The 13029-nt window shown below is 44.4% G+C and overlaps 2 protein-coding genes across 2 annotated transcripts in view; one reads left to right on the top strand and one right to left on the bottom strand.

Moving 5' to 3' along the window:
* Nucleotides 1–13029, top strand: part of LOC109430330 (tubby-related protein 4) — a gene marked incomplete in the record, with an annotated part of 266514 nt that overhangs the window by 148494 nt on the left and 104991 nt on the right.
* On the bottom strand, nucleotides 517–1451 carry LOC109412442 (uncharacterized). Its single transcript, XM_019686081.3, has 3 exons — nucleotides 1287–1451; nucleotides 1085–1224; nucleotides 517–1014 (listed from the first exon to the last, which is right to left on the bottom strand). The coding sequence occupies exons 1-3, from the start codon at nucleotides 1378–1380 to the stop codon at nucleotides 889–891; spliced, it is 360 nt and encodes a 119-aa protein (XP_019541626.3). The 5' UTR covers nucleotides 1381–1451; the 3' UTR covers nucleotides 517–888.

The raw sequence follows: 13029 nt of genomic DNA on the forward strand, positions 1-13029 counted from the left end.
CATAAGCACTAGGCTGTCCCAAAAAAATCGATGTTTGAAAAGTCAATATGCTCAACCCTTAAATGAAAGATATACATACTTGAAGCATTTTTGTAGAACATTTGAAGGTTCCGCCAGGGCTGATAAATGGTCTAATTTTTGAGCATTTTTCATCAAAATTTATTTAATAAAAAATAGGGTACCAACTATGGCTATAGTACCAATTATTCGTCATAGTTGATTTTCACCCTTTAACGATATAAAACAACAAGACAAATTTGGTGAAAAACAGATCACGTTCACAAAAGATAGTCGCACTCATTTAAACTCCACATTTTCCTCAAATCACGGTAGAAATAAATCATTTTCCTTAAAATTTCGGCTTCCTTGCACCCTTTTTCGCCATAGTGTTCCAGTTATGACTAACACCATAAGGAATGCATGCAAATAGTGCGAAAAGGAACCAAAGTAAAAAAATGTAACTATAACTGGTACAGGGTTCCTATCTTTGGTACACGCTGTAATAAATACTAAAAGTAGTTTTGGCTCCGTTTCTTTATTTTTCCTGTAAAGTATGTAAACTAAGCTGTCTTTTAACTTATTCATGACATTCATTGGTCTTCTCGTTATTTTTGTATAAATAGCTTTCCTAAGGTAGTGCCATAATTGGTTCTAGAGCCGATATACTTATACCTAAAGCTAAGCAATGTATGAACAATTTAAGAATTATAAGCCTTGCAAGAGTCGAATGTATTTCATGTATTGTGATCATACATTTTTATTAAAGAATGGATATGAAGATGACTAAAATAGGGGAATTTGTAATAATGACTTGTAGTCGATGAACCTCAATCACAAATTTTAAAATATATGTATATCTCAATATAAATTGCATTTTAAACTTCAGTTTTAAAACCGTCGTATTCCATAAATAGTTGCTGACCCGTAGAATGCAGTCACAGGCTCCTCAGTTGTTATTGTGATTTGAAATTCTCTACTAAAATTAGTGACCGGCATAGTTGCCACGCATTGGTTCTACAAAGAAAATAAAAATTCAACTGTCCCGATTAGTGCTTCAAACGACCCTATTGAACTCAATCATCACCTGCAGATTAGTATTAACCTCAACGAAAGTCACTTCGACTGTGTCCACTGGGCTGACCTGATAGTCGAACGTCAGTGATAGGTTCTGCGCCTCAGAAAAAGGTCCCTTAGTGGCGTGAAGTGTGTACATTTGGAAGTCACCTAATAAAGAAACGGGATTATTCATTAATATGCTTAGATGATGTTCGACTCTGCAAACTTACCGGTTTCACGTCGGCCCAACCGAATATTGCAAATATCTCCGATTACCAGCACTAGGCTGGCTGTGAGCAGAATTATGCAAAATTGAACTTTCATTTTCGATGGCAAAAACACTTGAAATGGGGAAGGTTTTCAGATTTGCAAATGACTGGCACGTCCCACCAATGAACGTCACATTATATGTCACAATTTGCGATAACACTGACTTGACTTGTGATAAGATTACGAGCGATGTCACTGTAATCGTCAGTGCTGTCAAAATGAACGATATGTATTAGGGTAATCTGTTTCGAAGAACCTTTATCGGATATGATTCATTGATTATAACTTCCGCTAGTCAATTGAGGTTTTTCAGTGGATAAATAAATACTAAGTACAAGGCGTGTAAGGACAAACTTCTTTAAATCCCGCTTCAACAGTGCATCAGAACTTCAGACGCACAAATCTCAAGAAGCAAGCTTCAAACAACAGTCAATTTTATTATTCTGTTCTTGCTCATTAGTAATAAGCTTAAAATAAGAAGCTCAGGTGCGCTGGTTTTGTTTACGAAAAGATTTGTGCTCTCGAAATCGTGAGTAGGTGTCAAAGTTGGCCATTGTGGCGGCCATTTTGGAATTCTAACAAGTCTGTCCTTAATAAAGGTACCCAAGAATGGTGATCTGATTGTATGCCTTAATTGGCGGGACATCATGCTGCTGTGTATCATTCTCATAGTGATCTGCAAAATGATTCTTAACCGGATACAGGGATTGACGCAACTCTCCGACGGCGGCAAACTGGGTTCCGTGCCGGATGATCCTTTGTGGACCATATTGTCATGCTCCATATCATCTTGGAGCAAAGCAATGAATTCCAAGAGTCTCTATTATACCTGGTGTTCATTGATTACGAAACTGCTTTCGGAATATCTCAATTACGAAAATATGTGGGGAGCTCTCAGGCGCAAGGGTTTCCTTCAGAAAATTATCGGCCTCATTGAAGTACAGTACGAGGCAATTTGGTGCAGAGCAACTGCACAATGATCTCTTGTCGGTCGTCGCTGGAGTGAGGTAGTGATGTATACTATCACTGCTACTATTCCTCATCGTAATCGTAATGGAGACTCTGGTAGGTGCTTCCAATATTCTGGTAGTCAGATGGCGGTCGATGGCGGCACCAAGGCCGTCATAGGTGCACGGATGAAGGAAACGAACGCTACTTTTGCATACGGAAAACTGGCTAAGCGCCAGCATGCTCCTTGGTGGACTCCCCAAAGCGTGCCATCGATGTTCGTTGTTGCAGGCTACGCAGACATCCTTGAGGGTGCGATGTACACTGTGGTGCATAATTGATCGGACAAACGCCGATTTTCATACAAAATGGCCAAGTTTGAGATGCTGTAACTATGGTTTGCTTTGATGGATTGAGCTCAATTTTTGACACGGAACTACAAATATGCTGAATGTTGTGTATACAAAGTATAAAATGTTTTCGTTCACAGGTCTGGGCGTGGCAAGGCGTTGAAAAAATTGCAAAAGTGATCGGACAGCGGCACGCGTGTAAATCAAAGGGGTACCGCTGTCCGATCACTTTTGCAATATTTTCAACGCCTTGCCACGCCCAGACCTGTGAACGAAAACATTTTATACTTTGTATACACAAAATTCAGCATATTTGTAGTTCCGTGTCAAAAATTGAGCTCAATCCAACAAAGCAAACCATAGTTACAGCATCTTAAACTTGACCATTTTGTATGAAAATCGGCGTTTGTCCGATCAATTATGCACCACAGTGTACACAAGCCCCTCTCTAAAGCAATGCCTCCTTAGTACACAAGCAATACACCATCTGGACCGCCCTGTTTAGGTGTCTGATGAGCAGATTACTCCCCCATTGTTTTGCTTTAAAAGAAACAAAGCTAAATTAAGCCCAAACTGATGTACTGCACACATCACCTTTGCTAATATGTTCATCATTCTCGCTGCATGCCCTGTTTATCATTTGGTTTATCATATCCTTCCAACTCAGTCTTCGGAATGCTAGGTTTGCCGGGGCCTACCAGAAAAGCATATTTTTCACTTACATATATAGTTGAACCCCTGACATGCGTTTGTTCGTTTTCTACTAGCACTTTTTATTATACGCTTATTTTAATAGGCATTCTGTAACCGTGTGTTACAATATTTTATGATTTTTAATATGTGCTATTTGTTTATTTTGTATACTGTCACGTCTCTTAGGTTATTAGGTGTTGGGTTAGTAGGGTCAATTAAATTATAATGAATGAAAATTGTATGTTTGTGAGTAGGGTTAGATAGTTTCAAATTTCAAATTGTTAGAACATTACAACGGTATAGAGTGGGGACAAGTAGAAGACATGTTGCCTGAGACATAGTGGGGAAAACAACATTATGAGGCGGGCGTAGACCGCAGGACAAAAGGGGGTGGCAACAATAGTCGTCTCTGAAAGAGGAAAAGGCAGGGATTGGCCCACAAGGACCCGCCATTCCTCATAAAGTATCTGGCGTTCGTGTGCTTCGGATCGTTAAAATAAAGTTAAATAAAAGTGTCCCTAGAAGTTTGAAAAGTGAGTGGTGAAACAATACGGGTGATTAGCTACTGTTCAATCAGGACCTTTTGTGTTACCTTACGGTACACTACCGCCATTTTGAACGCCAACTTGAGTTGGCCAAGCACACGACTCGGCCTAGTGGTCCCTTGTTGATCACTACGCCTAATACGTAAAGGAATCTTCTGAGCTCTGGTCTTGCGAGCTATAGATCCGCAATAGAGCTGTTCCTCGGGCCCTACGGTGCCCTAACCGTTAAGGAGGACCCCTCTCGGCAGAGTCTCTCCGGCCTTGTCCTGGGCTCTGTCGATGTCCGTCAAAGAGGGAAGACGCCAGCGAGACACGTAGATCGCATTCCGACAAGCCGATCTACCACCGATCCACCAAGCCATTTTTCAACCACCATTCCACCACCCCAAGCCGTCAATCCGCCGGCAGACAGACCGTCCAGCCCGCAGCAGCACCGGCGAGCGCTCGTCCATCGGCATCGAGTCTACGCAGAGCTCCACCAACAGCAGCAGTACCGGTACGTCCCCAAAACCCATAATAAAACTACCCACTCTACCGTATAAACCACAATAGTTCTTTAATAAATTACACCCACACCATTCATGCCAATAGATTTTCAATAAACACCAATAGTTTCCCTTTCAAATTTTGCATAGTTTTCCCCTAACCCAAGAAAGGTGACAGTACTCTGCACGCTGGTCGCGAAGCCCCTCCGATTGCCCAGTAGTAAGCCGACCTTGAGACACAGCTCTAAGGGTCACTTGCTGCTGTAGTATTACCGCGAGTTTTGTCCGGGTATCACTTGGCGCCCAACTACAACACACGAAAGGTAATCGGAGGATCGTGTAGAATTTAAAAATCTGAAGATTTTTTAACAGGCGGCAGGAGAGTACGCAAACTGTCGGTTAGCGTAGGATCCGTGCACTTTGCAACACCGCTCGAAACATATTAGGAACTTTTTTAAATTGAAAGACAGTGGCCAGTTTGGTGAGTCGGAAAAGAGCGCTAAAGCTTTTGCGCCAAAGAAAAATTAGTTAAAATTTCTAAAAATTGAACTTCGACAAATAACACGATTAGAATAAGTAACTGAATTGATAAAGGTCCTGAATTGAACATCAAAATACACAAAACACAAAATCTACTACATTTATTTTTGTTTGATTTTCTAGTTTAAGTTGTTAGTGATTTTTTCTGTAAATATTTTATTGTGTTTTTATTTTTGAACTTTGAACTTTTTCCTAGTGTTAGTGTAACTGAATTTTTATTTGCTTTTTTAAAATGGATTTCCAATCGTTGCTTTTACAATATCGTTCGATGAACACTGACCATCTGCTCGATGACGAGTTGGAGTATGAACTGGTCATTCGCGGAGTTGAATACTCAAGCGGGGAATCGCGTGACCTGAAGAAACGGAAATTGCGGCACAAGCTGAAAGAGCAACGCGAAATTAGTGATTTTTCAATTGAGATGATAGATTCTGAGGAAGGATGCAAGAAAGAGCTGCTGCAGGTAAAGGAGAAGTTGACCAAGATCCGCGATAAGCTTGAGAACAGTAGGACGAAGAAAACCGATATGTCGGCAGTGCAAACCAGGTTGATTCACCTGTACTACCGATTGGATAGGCTGAAGGATATGGTAGATGTGAAAGGTTTAGAAGACGAGGTTTTGAGGCTGTTGAGTTCCTCACGGAATGAAAGTCGTGATGCAGGTCAAACTGTAGACGACAGAATCAGTAGGAATTTGATGGGTCTTAGTATCCAAGAAAATGACGACCCCGGTGATGTAGATTGGCAGGAGGAAGACTATTCAAGTGGAAGTACTCGCGAAGATAAACGGAAAAATAAAGTAGGCAGAAAGAAGAGGATTGGCAAGAAGGCGAAAGCGAAAGCGATTAGCCCAAAGAAAAAGATTAGTAAAGCGCAAAGTGTAGGGAAGTCTGAAGAAATGCTTAAGAAGTTGATAGATCATGTGGACAGCTACATTGAGGAACGATTAAGCAGAATGAGCGAGGAAAGGGATAGGAAATCTTCCGGGTCGGTAGAATCTCACGAAAATGTACATCACGTAGTCCAGTTAGGCCAGAAAATGGGAAGTAGGGAAGAGAAAAAGCAGCTTCAAAAGGAAAGGTTTGTCGACAGCGAGATTGAAGAGGAAAGTGGTTCAGAAGCGGAGTCAGGAAGCTCACGAGGACTCAGGCGTAGACCTCGGTCAGTAGCAGACTGGAAAATGCGATACGATGGGAAGGACGATGGGAAGAAGCTGAACAAGTTCATCGAAGAGGTGGAATTCATGGCGGAAGCGGAGGGCCTGAGTAAGCGGATGTTGTTCAGCGAGGCCATTCACCTGTTTGCGGGAGATGCCAGGACCTGGTACATGGACGGCAAAAGGAACAGGGATTTCTGCAACTGGGGCGAGCTGGTTGCGGAATTGAAGTTGGAGTTTCAGCCTCCGGATATGGACTTCCATTACGAGCAACAGGCTGCACAGCGGAGACAAAGGCGTGCTGAGAAGTTCCAGGACTACTACAATGCGGTAGTCGAAATCTTCCGCTACATGGCCGTTCCACCGTCGGAGGAAAGGCAGTTCGACATCGTCTTCCGCAACCTTCGGTCCGACTACAAAAACGTGTTGGTTGTGAAAGGAGTCCGGACCTTGAAAGCCCTTCGACAGTGGGGAAGGAAGCTGGACGCGGTCAACATGTGGATGTACAGGGGCAGAGACCAGGAATCTACGCAGAAACCGGCTCAGGTGCATGAAGTTTCAGCGAAACCGTTTCAGAGTAGGAACCAGTCCGGTGGAAAAACCTGGAAGGCATCAGATCAACCTCAAGGCAGTAGAGAGCAGAATCGACCGAACTGGAAAAGAACTCCGGATAAACCAGGATCATTCCCACCGAGGAAGCAGAGTGTTCCAACCGACGGAGAAGGTAAGGAAAGTCAACCGGAATCAAGCAAGCAGGCGTTGGAAAAACGAGTCGCGGAGTACAAGGTTCCGGATAGGACAACGTGCTTCAACTGCAGAGGAAAGTTCCACTACCATTCAGTGTGTTTAGCTCCGAAGGAAGTTTTTTGTACAGTTTGTGGTTTCCACAATTATAGGAAGGACAATTGCCCCTTTTGTGCAAAAAACCCGAAAGGATCGGCGTAGGAGGTCGCCGAATTCCGTCAAAAAAGCCTCCGACAGTGTTCGTTCCATATTGCTCGGATGTTAGCGAGTTACTCGTTGCGGTAGAAGGAGATAATCGGCCATTTGCAGGTGTAGATGTGTTGGGTTTGCGATTAGTGGGATTATTGGACAGCGGAGCGCAGGTTTCCATCCTAGGAACCGGTAGTGAGAGTTTGATTCGAAAGCTGAAGTTGAAGGTTTTCAGCACCGAAACGAAGGTTACAACAGCGGGAGGAAATCAGTTGGCAGTTAAAGGCTACGTGAACCTGCCAGTAACTTTTGAAGGTCAAACGCGAATTCTCACTACCTTGGTGGCTCCTTCGATGAAGCGGAGGCTCATATTAGGTATGAACTTCTGGAGGTTGTTCAATATTCAACCCACAGTCCAGAACTCCTTGGAGGATCGCGAAGTTGCCGAGGCCGAGCGAGTAGAGTTGGAAGAAGCTAGTATGCTGACACAGGAGCAGAAGGATCGTCTGGCAGAGGTGAAGAACAGGTTTAAGGCATTTGTCGACGGAGGACCCTTGGAAACTACATCGTTAATCAGCCACAAAATCGAATTCGAGGAGAGTTTTCAGAACGCGCCTCCTGTACGTCTGAACCCATACCCTTGGTCCCCGGAAGTACAGCGGAATGTGAACGAGGAACTGGACAAGTGGATAGCATCAGGGGTGGTTGAGCGATCGAGCAGCGATTGGGCCTTATTGATCGTCCCCGTAATGAAGAAAACCGAGGAAGACGGACAGCAGAAAATCAAGGTTCGGATGTGCCTGGATGCGAGAAAGTTGAACGAGAGGACTCGACGGGATGCGTATCCACTGCCGCATCAGGATAGAATCTTGGGCAGATTAGGTTCGTCGAAATACCTGACAACCATCGATTTGTCCAAAGCTTTTTGGCAAATCCCTTTGGATGAGGACTCGAGGAAATACACGGCGTTCAGGGTTTTCGGGCGAGGACTGTTCCAGTTTACCCGGCTACCATTTGGACTGGTCAACAGCCCAGCAACGTTATCGAGGCTGATGGACCAGGTCCTGGGTTACGGGGAACTGGAACCCAACGTTTTCGTATACCTGGACGATATTGTTGTTGCCAGTAACTCGTTTGACGAACATGTACGGACTTTGGAGGAGGTAGCGAGGCGACTGAACGCGGCAAATTTGTCGATTAACTTGGAGAAATCCAAATTTTGCGTCTCAGAGTTGCCCTACCTCGGATTCATTCTTTCGGAAAGCGGAGTTCGTCCGAACCCCGATAAGGTTGAAGCGATCGTCAACTTCGAGAGACCATCCTCAATTCGCTCACTCAGAAGGTTTCTGGGGATGGTTAATTACTATCGTCGCTTCATTGACTGTTTTAGCGAAGTGACCACTCCCCTGACGGATCTTCTGAAGGGAAAACCGAAGGTCGTAAGTTGGAATCCCGAAGCGAAAAAGGCGTTCAACATTTTGAAGGAAAAGCTGATAACTGCACCGGTTTTGGCAAACCCGCGATTTGACTTGCCATTCAAGATTCAAACCGACGCCAGCGACCTGGCGATTGCCGGTATTTTGACGCAGGAAGTCGAAGGCGCAGAACACGTCGTTGCATATTATTCGCGGAAGCTTACCACGCCGCAACGGGCTTGGAAAGCGGCAGAAAAAGAAGGTCTGGCGGCGTTGGAATCGATTGAACGGTTTCGGTCTTATGTAGAGGGAACCCGATTCACGCTCATCACAGACTCTTCGGCGCTTTCGTTCATTATGAACACAAAATGGAAGCCCTCGTCAAAGCTGAGCCGCTGGAGTATTCTATTGCAACAATACGACATGGTGGTCCAGCACAGAAAGGGGTCAGAAAACATAGTTGCAGACGCGCTTTCCAGGTCGGTAGAGGTGCTAGACGTCAGTAAGGATAATGACTGGTATGCAAAGCAGTTTCGCAAGGTCGAGCAGGATCCGGAAAGCTATGTAGACTTTAAAATTGAAGAACGGAAGCTATTTAAATTTGTGTCGGTAGCATCGGACGTATTGGACTATCGGTTCGAATGGAAGCTATGCGTGCCGGAAGATCTGAGAGAGTCTGTGCTACGACAGGAACACGATGACGTCCTGCACCCAGGATACGAGAAGACCTTGCAGCGAATCAAAATCAGGTACTACTGGCCAAAAATGGCAGTAGATACCAAGCGTCACGTGCAGGCTTGTACCACGTGCAAGCAATGCAAGCCGACAAATGCAGCATCAGCTCCAGAAATGGGTAAGCAAAAACTTACGGACCGGCCATTCCAGATACTAGCTCTAGATTACATACAGAGCCTCCCTAGAAGCAAGAACGGGAACTGCCATTTGCTAGTCCTGATGGATATTTTTTCTAAATGGGTTATCCTAGTTCCAGTGAAAAGGATCGAGGCCAAAGGGGTGTGTAAGATAGTCGAGGATGTCTGGATTAGGCGATACGGAACTCCAAAAGTGGTCATTAGCGATAATGCCACGACCTTCACTGGAAAAGAGTTCCAATCTCTGCTGAAGGCGAGAGGCATCCGCCATTGGCCCAATTCGAGGCACCACAGCCAAGCAAATCCTGTGGAGCGGACCAACAGGACCATCAACGCGTGTTTGCGCACTTACATGCAAACAGACCAGCGGGTTTGGGACACCAGGGTCGCAGACATCGAAGAGCTGATCAACACTACCGTTCATGCTTCTACCGGGTTCACTCCATACCGAATTCTCTACGGACATGAGAAGGTAGTGAAAGGAGATGAGCATAGACGCGAGAGAGACGAAGGAGAGCTGTCGATAGAGGCAAGAGAAGAGTACAGGAAAGACGTAGGAGGAAAACTGTTTGAAAAGGTAAAAGAAAATTTAGAAAAGAGTAATGAGAAATGCAGAAAAGTTTACAATTTGCGGCATAAGAAGTTTGCTCCAGCTTACCGGATTGGCCAGAAGGTGTTGAAACGGAACTTCAGGCAGTCCTCCGCGGTGGAGCATTACAATGCTAAATATGGACCTCTGTACACGCCGTGCACCGTAGTCGCGAAACGGGGAAGCAGCTCGTACGAGGTAGCAGACGAAACCGGTCGGAGTCTCGGGGTATTTTCTGCCAGTGATCTGCGCCCGGGCAATGAGCAGCATGAAAGTGCCTAAAAGTAAAACTATCAGTCGTCCAAAGCAATAGTATAGCTGTAAAGGACACTAGTTACGAAGAAGCTGGAGATTAGCTGTGGTCATCGTTGTGTGTAGGTCTTCGTCGTCATCCTAGGTCATCGTCGAACCACGCAGTCATTAATTGTCGTCGTTACTCTTTGTGTTCGTTAGTCCGTGTCATCGTAGAACCAAAGAGAACTGTCATTGATCATCGTTGTAGCATCGTATGGTAGAATGTCGTTGTTCAAGTTGTCGTCATTCATGATTCGTTGTCTACATCATCGTCGTACACATCGTCGTCGTCGTTGTTCAGGTAGTTTCATCGTCGTCGTCAGGGCTAATATCTGGTCATCATCATAGCATCGTACAATCACCGTAATCTGTTGTGGAGGTTCGCAGTTAGTTTCGTCCATAGCGTAGTTCACGTCAGCGTTGTAATAGACGTAATCGTCGTCGTTGTTAGCCATCGTTTTATGGCAAAGTCAATCGTCGTTGTCGTCCTCAGCAAACACGGTTTGTGTCGTTGCTGTATAGTCGTTTGCCTGTAAAGAGAAAGAGAGAAATTAATTTAGCTGTGTCGTATATCAATCCGGATTGAATCATAATTGTAATCTTTTGTTAGTGCGCAATAACAAAAGATAATGCCACAAATAGAGTTGAATAGGAGATAGAGTTATAGGGTCAAGAATAAGAAACATTACTCTACTGTATGCACCGTGTGTACCGTGTAGCTACGTACCTGTTTAACATGTCATAAAAAATCCAATCGAACGGAATTCTTTTCAGAATTGTTCCTGATCCACCAGGTGGCCAACTGGTGGAACAAAGCTAGAAAGGAGAAAGTTCAATCAGCCTACAGAGTAGAAATATGAAACAAGTTCACTTATCGCCAGTCTTGCGAATAATCGCGACCATCACGAGACAATCACTTGAACCGCTTTCTAGAGTCACCCTTCCCAAAGTGATACGAACCAGCAAGCATGTCACGCCTGCAATGACAAACATGTTGTGGGTTCCACCCTTCGCAGCTTTGCAGCGATAGCAGTTGCTGAGTATGCTTCAGGTGGGTTGCGAGAGAATCAATCTCTCTGAGCAACGATGCATAACGGGCGAAATGAGAGCGTTTGCCGTAGCCAGGGCGAACTGCGTGGTGCGCTCAATGTGTGCGTTTAAACTGAGTTATGCAAAACGAATAGGATTTATGACGTAGTACCGTGCTTGTGATAATACACATGCATAGTTTTACATGCTGTTGCGCGTACATCTGCTTGAGGCGACGGAGAGAGTCATGACACTCACATGAGCCGTATCCAAGTCAGGATGATTGTAGCAAAACAAGGGTGACCGGGTGACTATGATGGGATTCTGTCTTTTCTGGTGTTAGCGACTGTAGAGAGACCGAATCAGAAACCGCAGAGACAGGGTGACACAAGCTTGGTGTTTATCAGCTTTTTTGTGACTTGTATGCTGATGCTTCGCGACACTGCTTATCGCATCAAAATTATCCCACGTAGTCCATCAGCATCTGGCTTGCACCTTTCCGACGATACACCATCCAACGATACGCGCGCGAGCACACACGGTAGTAGACTAGGGTTCGGCCAGAGTGGACGCGTCACGCGACGCGACGCGGCGCGGCGCGTCTTTGACGCGATTTTCAACGCGGCTTGATAGCCACAGTGAACGCGCTTCAATGCGGCACCGCGTGCTTTGGTGCTTGCCTTGATACTTGCTGTCAATGAGCCATTTTACGAAGCAACAACAATGTTGATGATGATATTGGTTTTCACGGGTTATTGGACGCTACCTCCTGTCAAAATTCATTCATAAAATCGGCTCGTAAAATGGACTATGGGCCTTTTCATTTGACGTCTAAAATCAGCTGATTTTGGGGGCCTTTGACAGTTCTCCTATGAAAATGACAGTTCAGTGTTTGCGCCTTTGTTCGACAGTTGTAAACAGTGGCATAGAGGTAGGTAACGACGTTCAAAAGTATGCGTGCATTTTTTGTAGATGTATCAGATTATTATCAAATTATTAAATTATTGTCGCGCTTATCTTTTATTAGAGTCCTGCGGCGGTCGTACGCTCGCAAGGCATACCGCCGCATGACAGTCGCAAGGCAAAACAAAAGAAAAAGTTTTCCCGCCAAAAATAAAAGCACGTGGGTTTCGCGAAGTGACAGATGTTTTCGAATGTATTTGTGACGAACGGCAAGAGTAGCTCAGTGGAATGAGTGTTCTTGCTGTCAAACCCCATATAGTGGAATTATATACTTTTAAATCTGGTGACGCTGTTATGGTTAGTGACTGTCGCGCTGATATCAGAAGCCAGAGGCAGATAATCGCCATATTCTGATTTTTCTTGAGAGGCATAATAGTTCCACAAAATGCGTTAAACAAACTATAAATTTTCTAACTTTTTGGTAGTATTTTCGGGAAGTTAAGCTAAATTTCCAGATCTCAAGTACAGTCCCCCCGTAAAATTTCATAATACATACTATTCCCTTGACTATTCCTCAAGCAATTTATTTGATCAACAATCAGTGATTCCTAATGGCATTCATTGAACAAGTAATGGCTGAAATAATTTCCGAACAACCCCCCTTTCCCTAAAAGAGTGACATACGTTATCGATGACCCCTAAAACAAATGACAAAAACAATTAGAAGAGGTAATTCAATTGAGATTTATTCAAAGTTGTCAAGTTCAAGTTCAACACGCAACATGTTACACGTTCATTCAAAGTAATTCACGCGGGAAAAGTCGATAGGTGAGTCCAAATTACTGTCAGATCCTCGGCCAGACACCTCCTGTTGTGAGATAAATGCCGCACTGGATGTAGTTTGATTTTGATTCTGGTACACGTGTTTGAAAACTACCTGCTGTAACTCCA

This window comes from Aedes albopictus, chromosome 1, assembly GCF_035046485.1.
Source record: "Aedes albopictus strain Foshan chromosome 1, AalbF5, whole genome shotgun sequence".
Lineage (NCBI taxonomy): Eukaryota > Metazoa > Arthropoda > Insecta > Diptera > Culicidae > Aedes > Aedes albopictus.